The 21908-nt window shown below is 40.7% G+C and overlaps 1 protein-coding gene across 3 annotated transcripts in view; it reads left to right on the forward strand.

Moving 5' to 3' along the window:
* WNK1 (WNK lysine deficient protein kinase 1) overlaps nt 1-21908 on the forward strand; it is a 132953-nt gene that overhangs the window by 94575 nt on the left and 16470 nt on the right. The window contains exons 9-20 of one of the 3 annotated variants that reach the window (XM_065888287.1): nt 2300-3541; nt 5912-5995; nt 12501-12650; nt 15162-15440; nt 16124-16221; nt 16331-16493; nt 16898-17014; nt 17342-17515; nt 17716-17770; nt 17908-18027; nt 18548-19974; nt 21110-21193. In XM_065888287.1, the coding sequence (XP_065744359.1) occupies nt 2300-3541; nt 5912-5995; nt 12501-12650; nt 15162-15440; nt 16124-16221; nt 16331-16493; nt 16898-17014; nt 17342-17515; nt 17716-17770; nt 17908-18027; nt 18548-19974; nt 21110-21193 (3993 nt within the window). Of the gene's footprint in view, nt 1-2299; nt 3542-5911; nt 5996-12500; nt 12651-13984; nt 14426-15161; nt 15441-16123; nt 16222-16330; nt 16494-16897; nt 17015-17341; nt 17516-17715; nt 17771-17907; nt 18028-18547; nt 19975-21109; nt 21194-21908 lie in introns of all 3 variants that reach the window. The other 2 variants (XM_065888288.1, XM_065888289.1) reach the window with 2 other exon arrangements.

The raw sequence follows: 21908 nt of genomic DNA on the forward strand, positions 1-21908 counted from the left end.
GCTGCCTCAGTCAGTCGGTCATTCTTACTCACACACTCATAACAATTAACGTCATTGCAGAATGTTTAGGAAGATACCCGCTCATTGTTGTGGTGGTTCATACGTGACCAACAGCGCAGAGAGAATAGTTACGATCTACCAAGTGTGCTTTGCGGGATTCCGTCTCTCCTCAAAACATGGCTTTGTGGAATTGAGGAGGATGGAACATTTCTTTACGTCAAGTATGCCCTGTTACCGTTGTACCTTTGGTTATCCTGTTTTCACAGTGCTATGTTTTTCATGTGTGTGTTTGTTTTCTGTTTAGCCTCGTCGTGGCCGTAGCATGTCAGTTTGTGTCCCCCATCTTTCTGCTGTTCCCTCTCTGTCCTGCATCTCTCCCAGTGCTCCTTCCACCCCACCACCAGTGCTGTCTGCACCTTCTTCTCCTTCCCTCCTTCGGACTGCCCCCGAGGACACCTCTGCCGAAAAGCTTTCTAAAGCATTGGAGAGTGTCCTGCCTATGCACTCTGCCTTTCAGCACAAGCACCGACGCTCCAGCCTGCCTTCCCTCTTTGTCAGTACTGTATGTAACATAAACTTCCTGACAAAACTTATTACCAGTGAATACATCCAGGCATCAAGAATTTTAATACAAATTAAGTAAAGAACAGGGCTAGACTAATATATTATGCTTTTACGTTACCAGTTTTTCCTATGGTTTCCCATAACTTTTTGTTATGTAAGGCTTTAAGGGGGAGAAAAGCAAGGGGGTCATGAGAGAGCATGTTTCTAACACCCTTGGCATCTATCAGCGGGGAGCCATAAAATTGAGCTTTTGTTATATTCTCCTATCCCCCACCAATGTATTCAGATCCTTGCATTTTCATATCTTAGCAAAGAATGTGTGTATTATTTAATTTTAAACTCGTTGGCTTAGTCAAAAGCAAATTTTCTCTTTATCAGACATTACCCAAACATGTTTTCTCCTCACTTTATTCCAAAGAGACACTAATGACAATGGATGAGTCCATTTTTTTCCAATAGTGAGTGAAGAATAATTGAAGAGGGAAAGTTGCTTTTAATTTGTCAGCTGTTTAAAATGAGGTGTCAACAAACTAAAAGGCCCCACATAATGTTCCCTCTTGGAAAATTTTTTTCTTTGAATAAGGTGGGATCTTGACTTAGTGGAACACATTAGATACACATATGGTACATGTGATTTTCTTTGGCCCCATTAATGTCTGTGGAAGGTCTATCTTTCATAGTTGTTTTAAACACTGTGGTACTTTGCTGCTGCTTTTCCAGACAGAGAATTTAGTTAACATTCTGATCTAGCAACCCCCAAATCTTGAGATTTTTACCTAGGAGAATGATTAACTGTATAGTGTTTTATGGCTTTGGGATACTCTTTGAATAAACAGCAGTAAGATGGAGCATTCTGAGTCAAAACAGAAACCTGCTTTTAGCTGTTGTGAAGAAGTAACAGTGGAGCCATTTCGCCTATTTGATAGGGGTCTTCCCTGTTGAAAGAATGAAACTGATCTCTACCCTCTTAAAAAGAGGGTCTGTGAAAGTGAATTATTATAGTGGGTACTGTTCGCATTTGACAGGGTACAGTTCTGACTTCAGAGTTTTTAATCTAGAACTGCCTCTGTGACAAAAAGTGCTGTTAAATCAAGTTGGCTCTTATTTAAATTATCCTTTTCACCTGTTTTGAACACCAAATTAGTCAACACAACTAGAATCAGAAAAGTGGACATTCAATGATTTGGCATCTGTAACATGTTTCATGTAGTAAAATTAACTGCATTTGGTTTGGGGCAGACAGGGGAAAGACATGACAGTCACTGGCCAAGTGGTGCATATTTTACTGTACACCAAAAATCTCTTCTGATTTCTAGTCAGAAGACATACTGTTAGTTGATCAGAAATGAACCCTTGGAGCCTCTAACACACCAGCAGACAATAAGGCTTCAGAGTAGGAAGACTTGGTACAGTTATAAGTGAACATACAAATTGTAGGTAAATTCAGAATAATCACTTTGAAGGTTAAATTCTTCCATTTCCTTTGAGAGGGGAAAGTTGTGGAAAAGCAGCTCTTATCTAATGCAAAGAGTCCCACAGAATAATTTTATTGACCCTGGATGTATTTAATGGATTTTTACTATGCACATAATTTCCAAAAGCATTGTTATTTCTTTATTAATTATAAATTTGGTGTAACTGTTTCATAGCATTACACAGAGTTACCCAATTGTGCATGTCAATGTAATTTCACATATGAATGTATGAATTACTTGTCTTATTCATGTTGATACAGCCTCAGTCCATGGCGCATCCGTGTGGGGGGACCCCAACATACCCAGAATCACAGATATTTTTCCCAACTATTCATGAACGTCCAGTTTCTTTTTCACCACCTCCCACCTGTCCACCGAAGGTGGCCATTTCCCAGCGGCGTAAGAGCACCTCCTTCCTGGAAGCCCAAACTCACCACTTCCAACCCCTGCTGAGGACTGTTGGCCAAAATCTTCTTCCACCTGGTGGCAGCCCAACTAACTGGACACCAGAGGCTGTAGTTATGTTGGGTACTGCAGCCAGTAGAGTCACTGGAGAGCCATGTGAGATACAGGTCCAACCTATGTTTGAACCAACTCAAGTTTACAGTGACTATAGACCTGGACTAGTACTTCCGGAAGAAGCTCACTACTTTATTCCTCAGGAAGCAGTGTATCTAGCTGGGGTACAATACCAGGCCCAGGTGGCAGAACAGTTTGAGGGCATTCCATACAACTCACCCGTCCTGTCAAGTCCTATGAGACAGACACCTGAACAGAAGCCAGGGCAAGGGGGCCCTACCTCAAGTTCTGTCTTTGAATTTCCATCCGGACAGGCTTTCGTGGTAGGACACCTCCAGAATTTAAGATTAGATTCTGGACTGAGCCCAGGATCTCCCCTCTCTAGCATTTCTGCACCTATCAGTACAGATGCTACAGGCTTGAAATTTCACCCTGTCTTTGTTCCTCATTCTGCACCTGCTGTGTTAACTCATAACAATGAGAGCAGAAGCAATTGTGTATTTGAGTTTCACGCTCGTACTCCATGCTCCTCTTCTGGAGAAGGAGGAGGAGGAGTTTTGCCTCAGCGCATTTACCGAAATCGACAGGTTGCTGTGGACTTGAATCAGGAAGAACCACCTCCTCAATCCACAGGATTACACGGCCGCCTGCAGCCTGTGACTGAAGAACAGCATGATTTCCAGGCCCCAGAACTGACCGTCTCTGTGGTAGAGCCCACCGGACAGAGCTGGCCCATAGGAAGCCCAGAATATTCCAGTGATTCCTCACAACTCACTTCTTCAGACCCCAGTGATTTTCAATCACCTCCCCCTACAGGGGGAGCAGCTGCATCTTTTGGCTCTGACGTCTCATTACCCTTTATCCGTCTGCCTCAGACAGTGTTACAAGAATCCCCACTTTTCTTCTGTTTCCCCCAAGGAGCCACATCTCCGCAGGTTTTATCTGCCTCATTTTCTTCAGGAGGATCTGCACTCCATCCACAGGTTATAGGAAAACTTCCACGGTTCTTTTACACTACCCTACTGTGCACCATTGAGTTTAAGTTTTCTATCCCTCCTTTCCATTCACGAGGGATATTGTTTAATTTTATTATGGAGTTTCTCCATTGGGAGGGGGGTGATTTTAAACTACTTGTATTTAAGAGCAAAATATGAGACCGAAGCGGCCCGATTTACCGATAACGTGTACACCCTTGGAAAAGAGAGCACAAAAACTAGAATTTTACTCACTCATCAAAATCAGTTACTTCTGTCCATATGTAGAGTGGACAGAGTTTTCAGCTATTAGTGAACACATAAATGTCTGTAAAGTTGACTGAGCATTGATTATTTACAAATATTAATGTGAAGTATTTCTTTCTCCCTAGAAACAAACATGGCTAGTTTTTAAAAAAATAGAGAAGATGACATTTCTTTTCCTGTAAAATGCAAAGAATGAAAAATAAGAAATTTTTTTTTTTTTTTAAGTAGTGTTAGGAATATACAGAGTTTTCATTAGTATGGAAGGATCTTAAAAGACAGAGAGGAAACATCTTAGGAATTTGTCTTAACAAATGAGGATGCCTTTTAAAAATGGCATTAGTCAGGGCTTCCCTGGTGGCGCAGTGGTTGAGAGTCCGCCTGCCGATGCAGGGGACACGGGTTCGTGCCCCGGTCCGGGAAGATCCCACATGCCGCGGAGCGGCTGGGCCCGTGAGCCATGACCGCTGAGCCTGCGCTCCTCAATGGGAGAGGCCACAACAGTGAGAGGCCCGCGTACCACACACACACAAAAAAAAGCATTAGTCAAACAGGTCACTGTGTATTATATTTTCAAATAAAATGTTAATCCACAAAATTGATTCTAATTTTTAGCAACTAAGTTAGAATCTAGTGTGGGTGACGGGGATTTTTTTGTTTTGTTTTAGGGATTTGTGGTACATGTTGCAAGGTAAAGACCATTAGATACCTCAGTTCTTAGATTTTTCCTCAACAAATTTAGATTTTGTTGTTTATGAATATGAGCATATGCACACTCTTGCAAATAAAGACAAAGTGATGGACGTAATAGCGTTCAAGAAGTGGGGTCAGTATTGACTAGTTCATGTAGGAGACTGCAGTTAAATAGGAAACTTTGCAATTATATATTCAAGGTATCATTTAGATGTTTTAAATATCCCACTCTTTTATAAAGAACTATATGTTCTTCTTTGTACTTTCTTCCTATGTTCTTCCCCCATCAGGGGCATAAATAACCCCAAAAATATACATAAAGTATCAGTTACTTAGAGCAGTACTAAGAAGCAAAAGGATCTAGAAACTTGAAAATCTGTACTGTGTGTACATGCGGTATGGTATGCTCACATTAACACACTGGTTGCCAGCCCAATACTGTGAACGTGTATGCATTGCCAGCCTTGCTCCTTTAAACTTTCCAAAATGAAATTTCAAACATCAGGTAGTTTACAGAAAAGGTGCAGAAACAGTGTATACTCACAGTGGTTAAGATGCAGTAGAATGTGATGTTCTGTCCAAGCAAGCTTCAGAGAAGCCCCTCTAAACTGAAATGAAACAGCAAAGTTGGGCCTTTTCGTTTCCTTAGCTCACCTACTATCAAGTCCTGCATTCAGTTCTCACCTTCTAATTTATTTTAACTTAAGATCTCTTCTGGGTGAGGGTTTCTCAAATTCCAACCGTATGGACATTTTAGGTAAGATGGCTCTTTGCTGTGAGGGCTGCCCTGTGCATTTGTAGAGTGTTTAGCAGCATCCCTGGCCTCCCCCCACCAAGTACCAGAAGCAGTTGTGACAACCAAAACTAGCCCCAGGCACTGCCATGCATCTTTGGGAAGGGGCATGGGGTTCCCAAAGTGCCCCTGGTTGAGAGCCATTGCTCTAGGTACTTGGCAGGTAATGATGATAATTATTTTTACGTTTTTGACAAAAGTCGCTATAGCACTACAAGAAATAGCAAAAGGAACCAAATAGCATTATTAAATACCCTTTTTTCTTTAATTCTTTGCATAGTTTTTTCACATTGATAGTCTTATTATTTTTCCTGATTATTTTCAATGATAATTTTATTTTGAATCTTATTATTTTGGCAAAAAATATAGCCTGAGCAGTGGGGTAGGTTAGGTTTTAACCATCAGTGGTTTTTGCATGGAATCAGAGTATGTTCTGTAATATGATCCTTCTCTAACCTTCTCTTTAAAAACATGCCCCAGCGGTCTCTCCCTACATACTTAATCAAGCGAATGTTTCATCTTGCTCAGGCAGACTCTCAGGAGCTCACATATTTATTGCAAAATCCTGACCTCTGTATAAACGTACCTTTGGGCTGCTCTAATTTTTTGTATTCACTTCTCTCCTTCAGGCACAGGGGCAGAGCCAGGGTCAGCAATCTTCAAGTAGTTTAACAGGGGTTTCATCCTCCCAACCCATACAACATTCTCAGCAGGTGAGAGCAACTCATTGCTACGTTTTATGGATTAGCAATAGCCAAAACACTGGTTTACATCTTTCATGAATTGGATTCTTGATGTAAATGGCTTGCTAAGTTTTTGAAAGGAAAATCTAGAGGCATAACATTTCCTGTCTAGAGTAACATTTTAGAAAATCTTTGTTTAATGTATTTTTGAATGGTCTATTAGATTAGACATACATTGAAATTCAAAAGAATTATCTTTACTGACATACTTTATGTGCCTTCTTAAACAGATGATTCTACACTGTTTTAACAATACGGTTGACCCTTGAACAGCACAGGGGGTTAGGGGCACAGGCCTTCTGCACAGTCGGAAATCTGTGTATAACTTTATAGTGGGTCCTCCCTCTCTGAAGTTACACATCGACAGATTAAACCAATCTTGGATCGCATAGTACTGAAGTATGTATTTACTGAAAAAAATTAACATATAAATGAACCCACGCCGTTCAAACCCGTGTTATTCGAGGATCAACTGTACAAAGAATGTCATTTTTGTGTGTGTGTATTTCACGATTTTTCCTTTTGTGAGCATTTTACCATTGCTTTCACTGTGCTTGACTCTAGTAATGCTCCACTCCTTTTTAATTATTTCTAATCTTTGGGGTGGGGCATCAGATTTTATGCTAAAATGAATGAAAGCCTAAGAACAACTACTTCAGGAACTTTAAAAAAATGTTTTAAACTTCGGGTTTGGGGAATTTGTTCCCAAAGGTTCAGAGAACTCAAGGGATTAGTATAATGCTGATGTATTCAACAGCAAAACTGGTCATTGTAAAATTAAATATCTGTAGTGCATCACTGATATTAGTTAACAGTAGTTATTTACATGGAAATAATGCTTTGGGGGCACAATCAAATATTTATTATCTGTTTCAAATAGAATTTATAGCCACTACATGTGTCATAAAAACTTCCCAGTGAATTATTTTGTTGATAGTTCCCTATGCAGTGTGTTTTCAAACCACCAAATTCTAAATTGGCTTGTTTCTATCAGTTTTTGAAACTAAGTTTTCAGTTCTCCTTACAAATGGCCTGCTCACAGTCCAGCATGTGATCATGTGGTCGTTTGATGCTGGTTTAAGATTAGATGTTCCTTGTACAAGATTAGCTTGGTTATACAGGCAGACCTTGTTTTACTGTGCTTCGCTTTCTTGTGCTTCGTAGGTACTACATTTCTTTTTTCTTCTTTTTTTTTTTTAACAAATTGAAGATTTGTATTAACCCTGCTTCAAGCAAGTCTGTCAGCACCATTTTTCCAACAGCATTTGCTCATTTCGTGTCTCTGTCACGTTTTGCTAATTCCCACACTTACTTCAAACATCTTCATTACTATTATATTTGTTATGGTGATCTGTGATCACTGATCTTTGATGTTACTATTGCAAAAGGATTATGACTTGCTGAAGGCTCAGGTGATGGTTAGCATCTATTAATAAAGCATTTTTTAAATTAAGGTACGCACATTGTCTTTTTAGTCATGATGCTGTTTCACACTTAATAGACTACAGTGAGGTATATGTACTAGGAAACAAAAAAATTCACGTGACTTGGATTATTGCAATATTCACTTTATTGCAGTGATCTGAACCAAACCTGTACTATTTCCGAGATGCCTGTATATGCATTTTCTCTGTGGCCAACACCTCTGTCTTATAGAACAGAAGGGCTGGGAATTACACGTTTTGTCTTGCTCGCGCCCTTTCTTCCAGACAAGTATCTGAATCTATACATATTTATAGTTACGTTCAAGTAGTCACATTTTTGCCAACCTTAACAGGTTTAATTATATTAACAACCCCTGATAAGAATACAAAATAAAAGTTACATAAAGCTGAGTGAGGACAGAAACGCTATCATGGATACCAGTCTCCTAATTTGCTTATCATTGGACACAGGCCAATACCAATAAAATGTGCAGATTTAAGTGTATGCTCTGTTTTTCCTTTTCCAAAGGAATTTGTTATGAAGCAGTGAAATAAGCCATTGAGTTTAATGGTGATGAAAGTATGCACAGTCGGGGGGCCGGGGGCAGCTCCACAAATGTCAGGTTAAAAGAATCAGGTGCTTGACTCTTCTGGGAAAAGATCTGACTAAATGGCTGTCTCTACAGTACAAACAAAAATTCCCGTTTCAGTGATGCTTTTTTCAGATACTTTTATTTTGTGAGTTATTTTAAATATAGGATGAGTTAAGTAGAATCATAAAATTGAGCCTTCAATCTAAATAAATGTAGGCAGTCTAGAATATTTAACTTTTCCAGGGTTGCATAGCCAATAGATAGAACTAAACATTACAAACCATAATCCAAGATTTCTACAGTAGCTTTCTTTTTTCTTCATTAAAGTTCTACAGGGATTCATGATTCTGCAAAGGTGCCCAAGGAGCTATATTTTTTTGTTTTATCTTCTGGGGTTCCATATATAGAAAAGAAAGATTGTAAACTTTCTGTACTGTATAGAGTCTGTTTTTAGATCTGATTTTCGTTTTGCATACTGTCACGTCCCAACACCACCTTAGGAAACAATCTCTCTAATTTTACTAGTGTGAGGAAAGAGATGAACTTTAGCTGAAATTTACTTTATTTCTTGTGTTTCTGAAATATACTGAATAAAGGATTGCTTCTTTTCACGTTTTTATCAAGAATCTCTTCTAGTGATATATCATGTCTTAATGAGGTACCAGAAATAACTTTCTCCTACCGGAAATCTGAGTATTTTGCTGCCACGAAAGGTCATGAGCTATGCTGCTTCCTTAATAATTTCATCCATAGGGCACATGTAGAGTCTGTAGGTATCTCTTACTTTTTGTTCAACTAAGGCTCGTGAACATTTTTTTCAAGTGCCGTTGTCCAACAGATAGTACACGGTCAGTACAGGCTGTTTTCAAGAGGCAGTTTTATGCAAAGCATGATGAACAAGTTGCTATGCTAAACAGTACTTGTTTGGCTAAAGTGTTGATTATTAGCCAGTGTGATTGTGCAAAAAAAAAAAAAAAAAAAAAACCATATACTCCTGTCCTATCCAGAGGTGCCACTTCTCTATAAATGCTTTAATGTATAACTGGCGTACATGCCTCTCAATTATTCTAAGCAAGGAGTGAGGGTATATGTTTATAAAACTGCTCGTTTTTGACAGTACACACACAGACAACTAATTAAACAGTTTTTTCCTAACTGAGTTCATGCTCTGAAGGACCATGCGCTAGGCACTGATGGACTACCAAGATGGATCATATAAGGCTACTTTCAGGGAGCCTGAATAATCTGGTAACCATATACGTCAACTCCTACAAAACGAGTAAGGATAATAGCTAACATTGTATATAGTGTGCAAAGCAATCTACCTGTGTTTTTATTTAATCCTTCTATGAATCATATAAATATAGGTACTATCATTATTTCCATTGTACAGATGGGAAAGCTGAAACGAGATCTGGAGGAGCTAAGTACTTTACCCAAACTTCTAAAAGATAGAAAGAATTTAAATCCAAGTAGTCTGACTCCATGAAAGGAGGAGACTATATCTCTTCTGAGCAGGGAGGGGGATATCAGTAGGTTTATGAAAAAGCATTTGAACTGGAATCTGATTATGAGTTAGATTCAGATGAAGGATAAGGAATATTCTAGGCCCAAAGAAAAGGGCAGGGGGGCAGTATAAGCAAGGTAGAAGGCACAAAGGTAGAAAGCTGTGAGACAGAAACAAATAAACCTTGGGTTCAGTGTAGCTAGAATACAGATAAGTCAGGACTTATGGTTAGGACTCCGTGCTCCCAATGCAGGGGGGCACTAGTTTGATCCCTGGTCAGGGAACTAAGATCCCACATGCCACGTGGCACGGCCTGAAACAAAAAACAAATAAGTGAAGGTGTGAGTTCAGGAAAGAGCTGATTGAGTCCAAATCGTGACGTAAGCAAGGGTCTGCGTTGAAGGGGGTGCGGGAGAGAGGTAATTGTGCGCCCAAGTATAAGGGGGGGGTTTGCTCAGATTGAACCCTTACGAAGAATGGGGATCACCACATAGTGAAACTCTTATCAGGCTCACATCACAGGGCTCTTATTGGTCTTTGCTTTGAACAATAACACAAAAAAATATTAATGGAATAAAGTGAAACTGTTGAGAACAAGTGTGCCTGTAAGGACCTTAAATGGTGTATGTAGTTGGAAATGTTTATAGGCAATATCTGACAGAATTGGTTTTATATATGCCAAGACATTAAACATAGATTTTGTCCTTAGGGGAACAACTTCACTGTTCCAGGTTCATTGTAAATAGCATTTAAAGATCACTTAAAGGTTACATGAATATACACCTGTAGGACAATTGCAAAAGCAATAGAACTGTCCTAATAATCAGGCAGATGCTTGTCGCTGCAGATTTTACCTCAAGACACAACTTAAAGTACTGTGTTATGCGCCAGAAAAGCGAGATCATTCATAGTGTAGCTTCCCTGAAGATAAAAATGCTGATGTATAATTACACGTGAAGATTTTGAATGAGGCAAGGGGAGCAACATTTCTGAATTAGTATATTTATATAAAAGACAATCTTATTTAGGTATGAAAATTAATGACTTAGATAACTGTAGATAGTTCACGGTGAATTCCTTAAAGTTTAAATATATTCAGGTTAACCAAAAAGGTTTTCTACTTTCTTGGTTCTTGTTTCTTAGTGGGAAAATGGGCAAAATTGTCTTATATTTAGAGCTGCCTTATAGTTGGATACATATGATATATCTTAGTTGCTGAAAATAAATTTTATATAATTCAGCCATTTGTTCCTAATTTTTTTTAAGTTAAGAATACATTATCAGAGCTAAATAAGGATAAAACAAACATGACTACTGTCACTATTATATTTCAGGATTCTTTTGATGGTTTTAATTGGTATAATAAAGAAATGAGGAATAAATATCAGGAAAGTAAAAATATTATTTGCAGATTATCACCTAACAAAATCTAGGATGCTTGTTAAGGTGGGTAGATGCATAATAGACATAAAAACAAAAATAAGTCTTGGGGATGCAATGTACAGCATAGTGACTGTAGTTGATAATACTGTATTATATGTTTGAAGGCTGCTAAGGCTGCTAAAGGCTATCATTGGTTATAGCATTATTTTAAGTAACAAAAAATTCAATCAACCAAAGTGTTCATCATTAGGATATCAGTGCCGTTGATAAATAAAATGAAAATGGCATGTCAGAGAACAGTATTTATAAAACGGGTGTGTTTTTGTTTTGTTTTTAAAAACAAAATCAACTTGTGTGTAAATGACCACTTATGCATAGAAGGAAATTCATAAAGTCGATGCACCAAACCACTAATTGTGATTGCCTGTGGAGAAATGAGGTTGGGTGTTTTCATTTAACTCTATTAATCTAATATATTGCTTAAAATTTTTATTACAAACAGGTGTTGTTTTTGTATTTAAAAATTAAAAATTTGGGCTTCCCTGGTGGCGCAGTGGTTGGGAGTCCGCCTGCCGATGCAGGGGACACGGGTTCGTGCCCCGGTCCGGGAAGATCCCACATGCCTCGGAGTGGCTGGGCCCGTGAGCCATGGCTGCTGAGCCTGCACGTCCGGAGCCTGTACTCTGCAATGGGAGAGGCCACAACAGTGAGAGGCCCGCATACCGCAAAAAAAAAAAAAAATTAAAAATTTTAAATTAGTTATAGGTATTAAAGAGCCTTGAAAGTCAGCTATGAAGTTCAGATTTTTGTTAGGCTAGAGGGGGCCATTAATTTTATTGCAAAATTTAGTGTTTGGGTACAATTACATGGCATTCATCAAGTTTAGGTGTATTATACCAGAGTGCCTAGCACATGCTTGATTTCCAGATGACATTCCCTTTGCTGTACGTTGAGTTGAGTGATAGTGTCCTTGTTTTCAAAGAAGGAAACCTCATTTTGGCAGTAAAATGAGCAATCTCTAAGGTATCACAGCTAGTAAATGGTAAAGCTGACGTTCAGAATTCAATGCTTTTCTCCCATTTTGTAGCCGTTATCAAAGCTATTCTTTAAGCAAATTAATTACACAGTTGATGAAATATTGATAGATGAAGGGAAAGAGATTAAAGGAAGAGATTGGATTAGTTTAATATAGGACCAAAGTGAGAGCTGCTATCAAGAAATGGGAACAAAGAGGGAGGAATTTGGAGGAGAGAGGGTCTGTTTGGACATGGTGTCTGAAGGTGTTTATAAATACCTGAGCTGCTACTGGGGCAGGGAGCCTATTAGGTGAAGAACCAGTGGTGACTCAAACTTTGAAACATGGGTTAGTTCTAGGTTGTACCATCACAAATAAAGAACACCAGATGAAAAAGAAAGATGTGTAAAAAGGGGAATTGGTGAATTTGGGTTTGTGCATGTCTTGATTACTAAAATTGCCATCTTTTACAGACACTGATAGGCAAACATACTTCCTTAGAAACATGCTGTTAATGACTTGAAATAAAACTGACTGATGGTTTTCTTCTCAGCAGCAAGGAGTGCATCAGACAACCGCCTCTCAGCAGACAGCGCAGTATTCACTTCCCCAGATGTCAGCCTCCAGCGAGGCCATGACTGCACAGCCCACAAGTCAGCCTCAACCTCCACAGTCCTTTTCGCATGTGTCAACAGGAAAACAGGTGAACGCTTAACTTCTAGAAAGGAGTGCCACATGACTTCTACCTTCCCTAATGGTGAAAACTGGTTATTTTCACTGCAAAAATGAAGTGAAAATTGCTGCTTTTGTGTATATGCATTGGTTAATATAAATGTGTGTATACAGCAGCGATAGTCCAAAAATGTTTAACTTTTAGGTTTATCAGCGTAAAATCAGTTTGACAGGTATAGAACTGATAAAGGTGCTGTAGTAATTGAACCTGTGACATTTTCTAGCATTGTCAGTTGTACCTATCATTCTAGGTTTGCAGTTAATGCTGTGTTTTCACGTAGATTTATGCATTTCCTTCCTTCATTGCCTTCTGAAGTCATAAAAAACCCTTATATGGAATGATTTTTTTTTCTAAGTTATCCTTCTAGTCACTTGAAAAGTAACTCTGGGGACTTCCCTGGTGGTCCAGTGGCTAAGACTCCGTGCTCCCAATGTAGGGGGCCCAGGTTCGATCCCTGGTCAGGGAGCTAGATCCTGCATGCTGCAACTAAAGATCCTGCGTGTTGCAACTAAGACCTGGCACAGCCAAATAAATAATAAATATTAAAAAAAAAAAAAAAAAAAAAAAGGAAAGAAAAGTAACCCTGTAGAAGATAAGCTCTTTTGAATGACCTTTTTTCAGCTTTAACATCGGGGCAGCTTGTGCTTGTATTGTTTCTGTCATATTTCATCACATCTGAGATACTGTCAATTGTAAAATGCACCATTATTTTATGTAACACTGAGAACTGACATACTATTAATTGTAAGATATATCTTAATGTCATAAACATTAAAATGACCAGGTGGTGGAAAGGGATGATTGCATCGTACAATCAGTGAAATATAGTAATTAGACCTACTTTTACAGGCCTGTGTTAGACTTAAGAATTGTGGAAGCACTATGGATGAGCTCTGACTCCACTGGGAAGGAAGTCCTTTGAATTTCAGTAATCACTGTAGTATCAGTTGTAGATGTAGTGACAGCAAACATGCCAGGGGATTATGGTATGTGAAACATACCTCAGCCAGGCTGTAAAGAAAACCACCTTTCCCATGGAAGGGTTTTCTTTGTTGTTGAACGATGAAGCGTGAGCAAAATTTCCCGCCACAGAAGATTTGGAACAGCAGCCAGTCTGTCCGCCTCCCTGTCTCCTGTTGTCCTCTCCCTGCTCTTACGTGGCACATTAACTTACACTAATGTATGCAAGGGTTTGGTGTTTGTTTTAATTTTCTTTCTTTTTGGCTAATACATAAGTCTTGCTTTTGGCAGCCTTGCTTTTTTTTTTTAAAGTCTGTCTGTTTTGTTTTTCTTTACCTTCCCAGCTTCCAGTTTCCCAGCCAGTACCAACTATCCAAGGCGAACCTCAGATCCCAGTTGCGACACAGCCCTCAGTTGTTCCAGTCCATTCTGGTGCTCACTTCCTCCCTGTGGGACAGCCACTCCCGCCTTCCTCACTCCCCCAGTACTCTGTCTCTCAGATCCCCTCAGCTCCTCAGCCAGCTTTCTCCCCGCTTCCTGTCACCGTGGCAGCTGGCGTTAATCAGCCTCTGCTTACCTTGGCTTCCTCTGCTCCAGCAGCTGCAGTCCCCGGGGGACCCGCCGTGGTCCCTAGTCAGCTTCCCACCCTCCTGCAGCCTGTGACTCAGCTGCCAAGTCAGGCTCACCCGCAGCTCCTGCAGCCAGCAGTTCAGTCCACGGGGATAGCCGCTAACCTCGGGCAGACTGCTGAGGCTTCACTCCCCTCTGGAGATGTTCTCTACCAGGTACCGTGTTGGCTGGTGAGAAGGAGGGCACCAGAGGGTTTGGTTCTAATGATAGAACATCAAGGGCGTAAAAACCTAATAACTGAATATCAGAATAACTAACAATAACGAAAGTTGCTGATCTCAACCAGAGATGCTAAAATAGTAAAATTCTGAGAAAGGACAGGGCGATGATGTCTGATGACTCATTTCCATTTTTCCCAAGACATCTCTTGGGAGAAAAATGGTTCTCTCAATATTCAGTGTAAGCTGATTGAAAGCTAGATATGGCTAATAATAGAATATATCAGGCTTTTTTTTATGGGAAGAGTAAATATGGGTAGCCGACACGGTATCAGTAAAAAGTTTCAGGGTTTAGATTTAGAATATTAGCAAGTCATTATATGACTGGAATGACTGATACCTTGAAGAGTTTTTGCATTCTCCTGTTTGATTGGATAGAAAGTAGGTATTTTCTAGAAGGAATTATGTCTATTCTTCCTATTTAAATAGTCTCCAGGAGGGAAAAAAATAGCAACTTAAAAGTATAGTTGTGTACAGTCCTGTCCCCTAAATTGAAATCAGTTAACCATTTCATTTCAAGAATCTTCTTTAAATTATTAGAAAAAGATCAGGCTACTTTTCTTCACTATGTTCCCTTTTTTTTTTTTTTCTTTTTTTTTTCTTGCTTGTCTTGCTGTTTTACTCATTTGATGACCCAACCTGCACTAATTCCCCTTCCTCGTTTCTGTCACAGGGCTTCCCACCTCGACTGCCACCACAGTACCCAGGAGACTCAAATCTTGCTCCCTCTTCCAGCGTGGCTTCTGTGTGCATTCCTTCTACAGTCCTGTCCCCTCCCATGCCGGCAGAAGCACTGGCTGCACCAGGTTACTTTCCTACAGTGGTGCAGCCTTATGTGGAATCAAGCCTTTTGGTTCCTGTGGGCAGTATAGGAGGACAGGTTCAAGTGTCCCAGCCAGCAGTGAGTTTAGCACAAGCCCCCAGTACATCCTCCCAGCAAGCAGCTCTGGAGGTAAATGGAATTCCTGCATGTTTATGTCTAAACTATATGTATAATGGGATAAAAATGACAAAGGAGAAATACAGGTTCCCCTGGTTTAGAATGCACTTGGAAACTATTGCGAACTAACTTCTGAATGACTTCTTGCAGCCGAGTGAAATGCCAGTGTGGGGCCTTGTTGCCACTGGCTGTTCTGTTGGGAAGTGAGTGTGCCTTGGAGGAGATAACGCTGCTAGCACTTCACTTTTTAGCTAGCCCTTCAGCCGTTGTTCTTATCCTTTCACAAACTCCTGCCATTGACAAGTCACCAGAATACCTTACCCTGCTGTGCTCCCGGTGATCATTTTTGCCCCTCTTGGAGAAAGCTCTGAGCTGTCTTTGCACTTTGCTCTGCCTGCCCTGTTGCACATTCTGGTGAGATGCTGGCTGCATGGCAGGTTGTAGTTTCTCACTACCTAGCAGCTGTTTTGGCTGATGACACACTGTGCAGTCTGTACCAGAGACTAGCTTTAGAAATTTCCTTTGCAATTTTAAGATGACTGTCTGCAGATGCTGAATATTAAGAATTATTAGTAAATGTAGTGCTTCTAGGACTTAGGGGAGGGATAAGGAGAGGAAGAGTAGCGTATTGGGGATGGTCGACAATAAATAAAGTATATTACTGCCAAGGTGTGAATTATCCTTTCTGTTTACAGAGCACTCAGGGCGTCTCTCAGGTGGCTCCTCCAGAGCCAGTTCCAGTGGCTCAGCCACAACCTACCCAGCCTGCTACATTGGTCTCTTCTGTAGACAGGTATGTGACAGTGCAGTTCTCCTTTCTTGAGTGGTAGACAGGATGGTAGGAAACTTTAAAATGTCTCACCTTGAAATCTCATCGTAAACTGAACTTTTTCTTTCCGAAGTGCACATTCAGATGTTGCTTCAGGTATGAGTGACGGCAATGAGAATGTCCCACCATCCAGTGGAAGGCATGAAGGGAGAACTACAAAACGGCATTATCGAAAATCTGTAAGAAGTCGCTCTCGTCATGAAAAGACTTCACGCCCAAAATTGAGAATTTTGAATGTAAGTATTGCTGACTTCTGGGTTTCATATAGTTAGTTCATACCATTTAAATATTTCTAAGGCTTGGGTGTATTGATGAAAGTTTAGGATCTTGTATCACCCAAATGATATTGTTAAATTCCATATTTCTAAAAAAAAAAATATAGAGAGTTTTTATGTGTAAAACAAAGATCTTATATTCTTACCAGACCCTTCAGTGGAAGATGTGTAAGTAGCTGAAAGGCTGATATTTTCTTAAGGTTTTCTTGCTCCTAGTTTAAGAGGCAAAGTAGCAGTGCTTCAAGGAATAGTGGTAACATTCGGCTTAAGTTCAGGTGATAACCTATGTTACTTTGTCACATTCAATAACAGATCTGAGCATGGTTCTTCTGAGATATGAAGTACCTTTTCTTTTTTCTTTTCAGGTTTCAAATAAAGGAGACCGGGTAGTAGAATGTCAATTAGAGACTCACAATCGGAAAATGGTTACATTCAAATTTGATTTAGATGGTGACAACCCTGAGGAGATAGCAACAATTATGGTATGTCTGTTTTTGGAGTTCCAAATTTTTCCTTCATACTTTATCTTCATATCCACTGCCCTAGGCAAGTATGCAATATTTTGTAAACTATTTTGACAGTTAAATATTTATTTCAATGTGAATATAACTAGCACACCAAACCTGTGATTTAGAGGTGCTTTTGTGTAGGGCATGTCTAACTAGGTATTGAAGAACTAACTTACATATTAACTAAATAATAATACAGGTGGTATGCAGATAGGACAGAAGTCATGAAAGTGGTGATTGAATGACCTAAAGCTTGGGAAACACTGTACTAGTTAAGCTAATGTCACGTTTCTTTTACAGGTGAACAATGACTTTATCCTGGCAATGGAGAGAGAGGCATTTGTGGAACAAGTGCGGGATATTATTGAAAAAGCTGATGAAATGCTCAGTGAGGACGTCAGTGTGGAGCCAGAGGGTGACCAGGGATTGGAGAGTCTCCAGGGAAAGGATGCCTATGGCTTTGCAGGCTCTCAAGTAGGTTCACCGTTCCCGTGGTGAAGCTTCGTTTATGTTAAATATTTGCTAACTTTGCCTTGCACGATGTCCTGCGGTACCACGTTACACCTGTAACTGAGGTTATCAACGTTTATGTTCTTTCTGCATGTGGCGATTTGCTTTGCCTGCTCATTAAGATTGAGTGAGAGAATGAATTTAATCACTTTTGTTTGTTGTAGAAATTGGAAGAGTTCAAACAACCAATTCCTGCATCTTCCATGCCACAGCAAATAGGTGATTTTTTCTTTCCATTGTTTGTTCTTACCTTTGACCTAAGAAGTTATGTGCCAATAATGGAATCTTGAAGCTTTGTGTGAGTGACAATGTATATAATAATAATGCAATTAAATGGTTTGTTTCTTTTTAAGCAGGCCTTCCTACCAGTTCTTTAACTCAAGTTGTTCATTCTGCCGGAAGACGGTTTATAGTAAGTCCTGTGCCAGAAAGTCGATTACGAGAATCAAAAATCTTCAGTGAAGTATCAGATACAGGTAAGGAATTGCTTCTACCACATACATATATAAATCCTGTGTCTCTCCTTTATTGGAAGCGTGGTCATCAAACAGTAGTTCAAATGATGACATAGACAATAAAGAATAGTAGAAAATTGAGACTGACCAACAGATAAACATTTGGAGACAGGGAAATAGGTGATGAATAGGGAGGATTTGAGCAAAAGGGCACAGAAGGGTGGCCATACTAGATACAGCCCGTGTGACTGATACTGTGTAGATTCAGCACTGTGTGTTTGTATCTCCATTTAGCGCTGCTATGTATCGTTTGAGGTTACTCCGTGTTTTTTTCAGAAATAGATATTCATACAAGATCATTTCTCTTGCTGGAACTGCTATATCACTTAGGCGTTTTACAGCCTATCATGTCCTTGGGGGAGGTTTTATACCTTGTTGGTATGTGGCATTGTTGGGAATCCCAAAAGTAGATTGTTCAGACAGTCTTTTGAAGCCACCTTGTTAAAAAGAACTGATTCTGAGTTTTTATTTTCCTTTGCAGTTGCTGCTTCTACATCGGCTGGTGCTGGAATGAGCTTGTCTCACTCTGCTTCATCCCTTAGTCTACAGCAGGCCTTTTCTGAACTTAGACATGCGCAAATGGCAGAAGGGCCGAGCACAGCACCTGCCAACTTCCGTCCGACGGGGCCAGCGTTCCCAGCAGTGCCCCCTTCCGTGATCAGCCCTGCTGGAGCTCCAGCCACAGCGGCAGCCGTACCCTCAGCGTCAGCCCCTGCCACGGGCTGCCCTCTTAGTGACGCTTCCGCATCAGCTGTTCAGTCTGAGGTTGCAGTGCCCACTGAAAAGGGGATTGCTGGAGTTGCCACCTGCACAGGTGTAATACCCTCCAGTGGTCTCCCTGTACCACTTGCATCTGAATCCCCGATACTTTCCAGTGTGGTGTCAAGCATCACAGTGCCTGCAGTCATCTCAGTGTCAGCGACATCCCAGTCAGTTCAGGCTCCCACACCTGGGAGCGTTGTTTCCGGTACAGGCACATTCCCCCCTGTACCAGTCGCAGTGACGGCAGCCTCTGCAGTGAGCAGTGCTGCTGCCCCAGGCGCTAAGCCTTCACCTGTATCGTCGCAGCAGGTGGCGGGCAGCATGGCTGGGACAGCCACGCTAACATCCGTGTCGGCAACCGCTCCAGTCCCGAGTCTAGCTGCACAGCCGTCCCTTCCACCCAGCAGCAGCACCTCTGCTCTTACTCGAGCTGAGACTGTAGTGGTTAGTGCACACGCACTGGATAAGGTATCTCACAGCAGCGTGGCCGGATTGGCCTTGTCCCTCCCCACGTCATCTTCCTCTCCCTCCCTGGGGGCAGCGGGATCTAGTGCTGTTTCTCAGCCTGGCGTGGCTCATCCTTTGGTCATCCCATCAGCTGTGGCTTCTACTCCTGCCCTTTCCCAGGCAGGACCTACTTCCACACCTTTACTACCCCAGGCTAGTGTCCCACCTTTGGTACAACCTCTTGCCAGTGTGCCTGCTGTACAGCAGACACTAGTTCATAGTCAGCCTCAACCAGCTTTGCTTCCCAACCAGCCCCATGCTCACTGTCCTGAAATAGATGCTGACACTCAACCCAAAGCTCCTGGGATTGATGACATAAAGACTTTAGAGGAAAAACTGCGGTCTCTCTTCAGTGAGCACAGCTCGTCCGGAGCTCAGCATGCTCCTGTCTCGCTGGACACGTCACTCGTCATGGAGACCACTGTCACACCAGGCCTCCCAACCACTGCTGTTGCACCAAGCAAACTCATGACTTCCACTACAAGTACTTGCTTACCACCAACCAGTTTGCCCTTAGGAACAACTGGTTCGTCAGTTATACCAGCGGTCACTCCTGGGCAAGTTTCCACCCCAGTTGGCGCTGTACCGGGAGTGAAACCTGGAACTGCTGCACCAAAGCCACCTTTAACTAAGCCTCCAGTAAGCTTCTTGTTTTGAAATAGTTTGAAAAATAAGATCACTCTTCTCCCCCTCCCCCAAAAGTACACTTTTAACAATACAGCCTTGCAGTATAGTTATAAAGATGCCTAGCTTGTGGTAGGTACTCAGTATTTATTAAATAAATTGATTGAAGGTGATTTTAGGATGTATGTACATGAACATGAGGTTTTTTTTTTTTATGAAATATGGCAGGATTGGGGGTTAATTATGTTGTAAGATTTTCTAAGAGTGTATATAACAGGTGAAATACAAGCATTATTTCTGAATTGGTACAGACTGAAGAAATCCGTTTCCCAAAAGGGAGCTGAGTGTTTCTGCTGGCGATTGTACATAGTAACAGCAGTTCACAGTTTTTGTTTCCATGAGAATGAAGCAAATGTTCTGCCTTGCTCAGATTCCATAGATGTACAGTTTGAGGTTTATAAAAAGTTGGAAGTTGGTGATGACTTCGATGCGGTGGAGGAGAAATTAAGCTAATGCTAGGGATAAAATAACTAGAAAGTGTTTTTTGGCTCTGCTGTGGTGGCTTCCTCTCATTCTGCCATATTCAGTCTCTCATCTTCTCCAAATAACAAGGCTGTGTTTCTCCTCCTGTATTGTATGCTTCGCCCATCTTTCTGCATTGCCATTGATGTGAGATTCTTTTTACAGCAGGGTAATATAGAGGCTTCACTCAGACAAAATACAGATTACTTGATGGTATTAGATTTCTGATGCCTTTCGTTATCAGACCTGCCCCATGGTTATTTCTGAACTGTTCTGTTTTCCCAGGAAAGCCTGATAATACTGTACCAAAGAAGAGGCTCAGGAGTATCTGGACTGTGCCTCTTGTGTCTAAACAGCCTTTGTTCTGTCTGCTTTCACTAGGGGATAGCCTTTTACTAAACTTTTCTGTTCGTTCTATTGGTACGTCATAGTAACCCCTGTAATAGTATCATGATTATAATGTCCTTTATTTAAGGTAGATACCAGCGTGTAACCCAGGTGAGAAGCTTGCCTTAACTAGATACATTTTATTCTTATGCTTCTGCATTTGAATTAGTTGGTTTGCTCTCCAGTATGCAGTCTTTACTCTTAGTGTCTCATGGACTTGAATTTCCCTTCATGTCTGTAGGTGTTGCCAGTGGGTACTGAACTTCCAGCTGGTACTCCACCCAGCGAGCAGCTGCCACCTTTTCCAGGACCTTCACTAACGCAGGTGCCCCAAGACTTGGCAGATTTCTTTTTGTGCCTCTCCTTTCTTTCACAAGCTCATTTAAATTCTCCATTGCATGATCTTGCCTTCTGGCTCCTATTTGATTTTGACTTAGTAAAAACTTTCTTTTAAAACACCATAGCTGATGATACAGGCCCTACTTAAAGTAAGAAGCAAATCATCTAAAAATCATTTGATATTAATATTTTTTCATATCTTACGAAAAAAGAAGATAGCAAACGTGACAGTTTGCCAAAAGAAATATAATTCCTCTGTCATTCATACTTTTGTAGAGCAGTGAAAGATTAGACCATTGTGGAAGTAAAAAATTATATGTCATCAAAATTAACTGTGAAAGTTCCTGAGGAAAGGCTACCACCCTGATAACTGGTAACGCCCTTTTTCTCTGAGTTCAGTACAACCTGTTTTTTCTTGAATGTTTGACATTTTTTTTCAGTGACCACCTAATGAAGTAATTGGGTATAAGGGTCGTGTTTATAAAAAACAGGTATTATATCTTAAAGTACAAAAACCACATAGCTCAGCTAACATGAGACTGCTCAGAGAAGAACTGAGACCGGTGACATGAATGTGAGATTCCCATCTCACACTCAGTTCTGCTCACTACGGGTCAGAATTGCCTGCACTATTTAAATTATTATTTCCCTTTCCCACCCTACCCCCGACCCTACACATTAGTTGAATTCCCATAAATAAA

Source organism: Phocoena phocoena, chromosome 11 (genome assembly GCF_963924675.1).
Source record: "Phocoena phocoena chromosome 11, mPhoPho1.1, whole genome shotgun sequence".
NCBI lineage: Eukaryota > Metazoa > Chordata > Mammalia > Artiodactyla > Phocoenidae > Phocoena > Phocoena phocoena.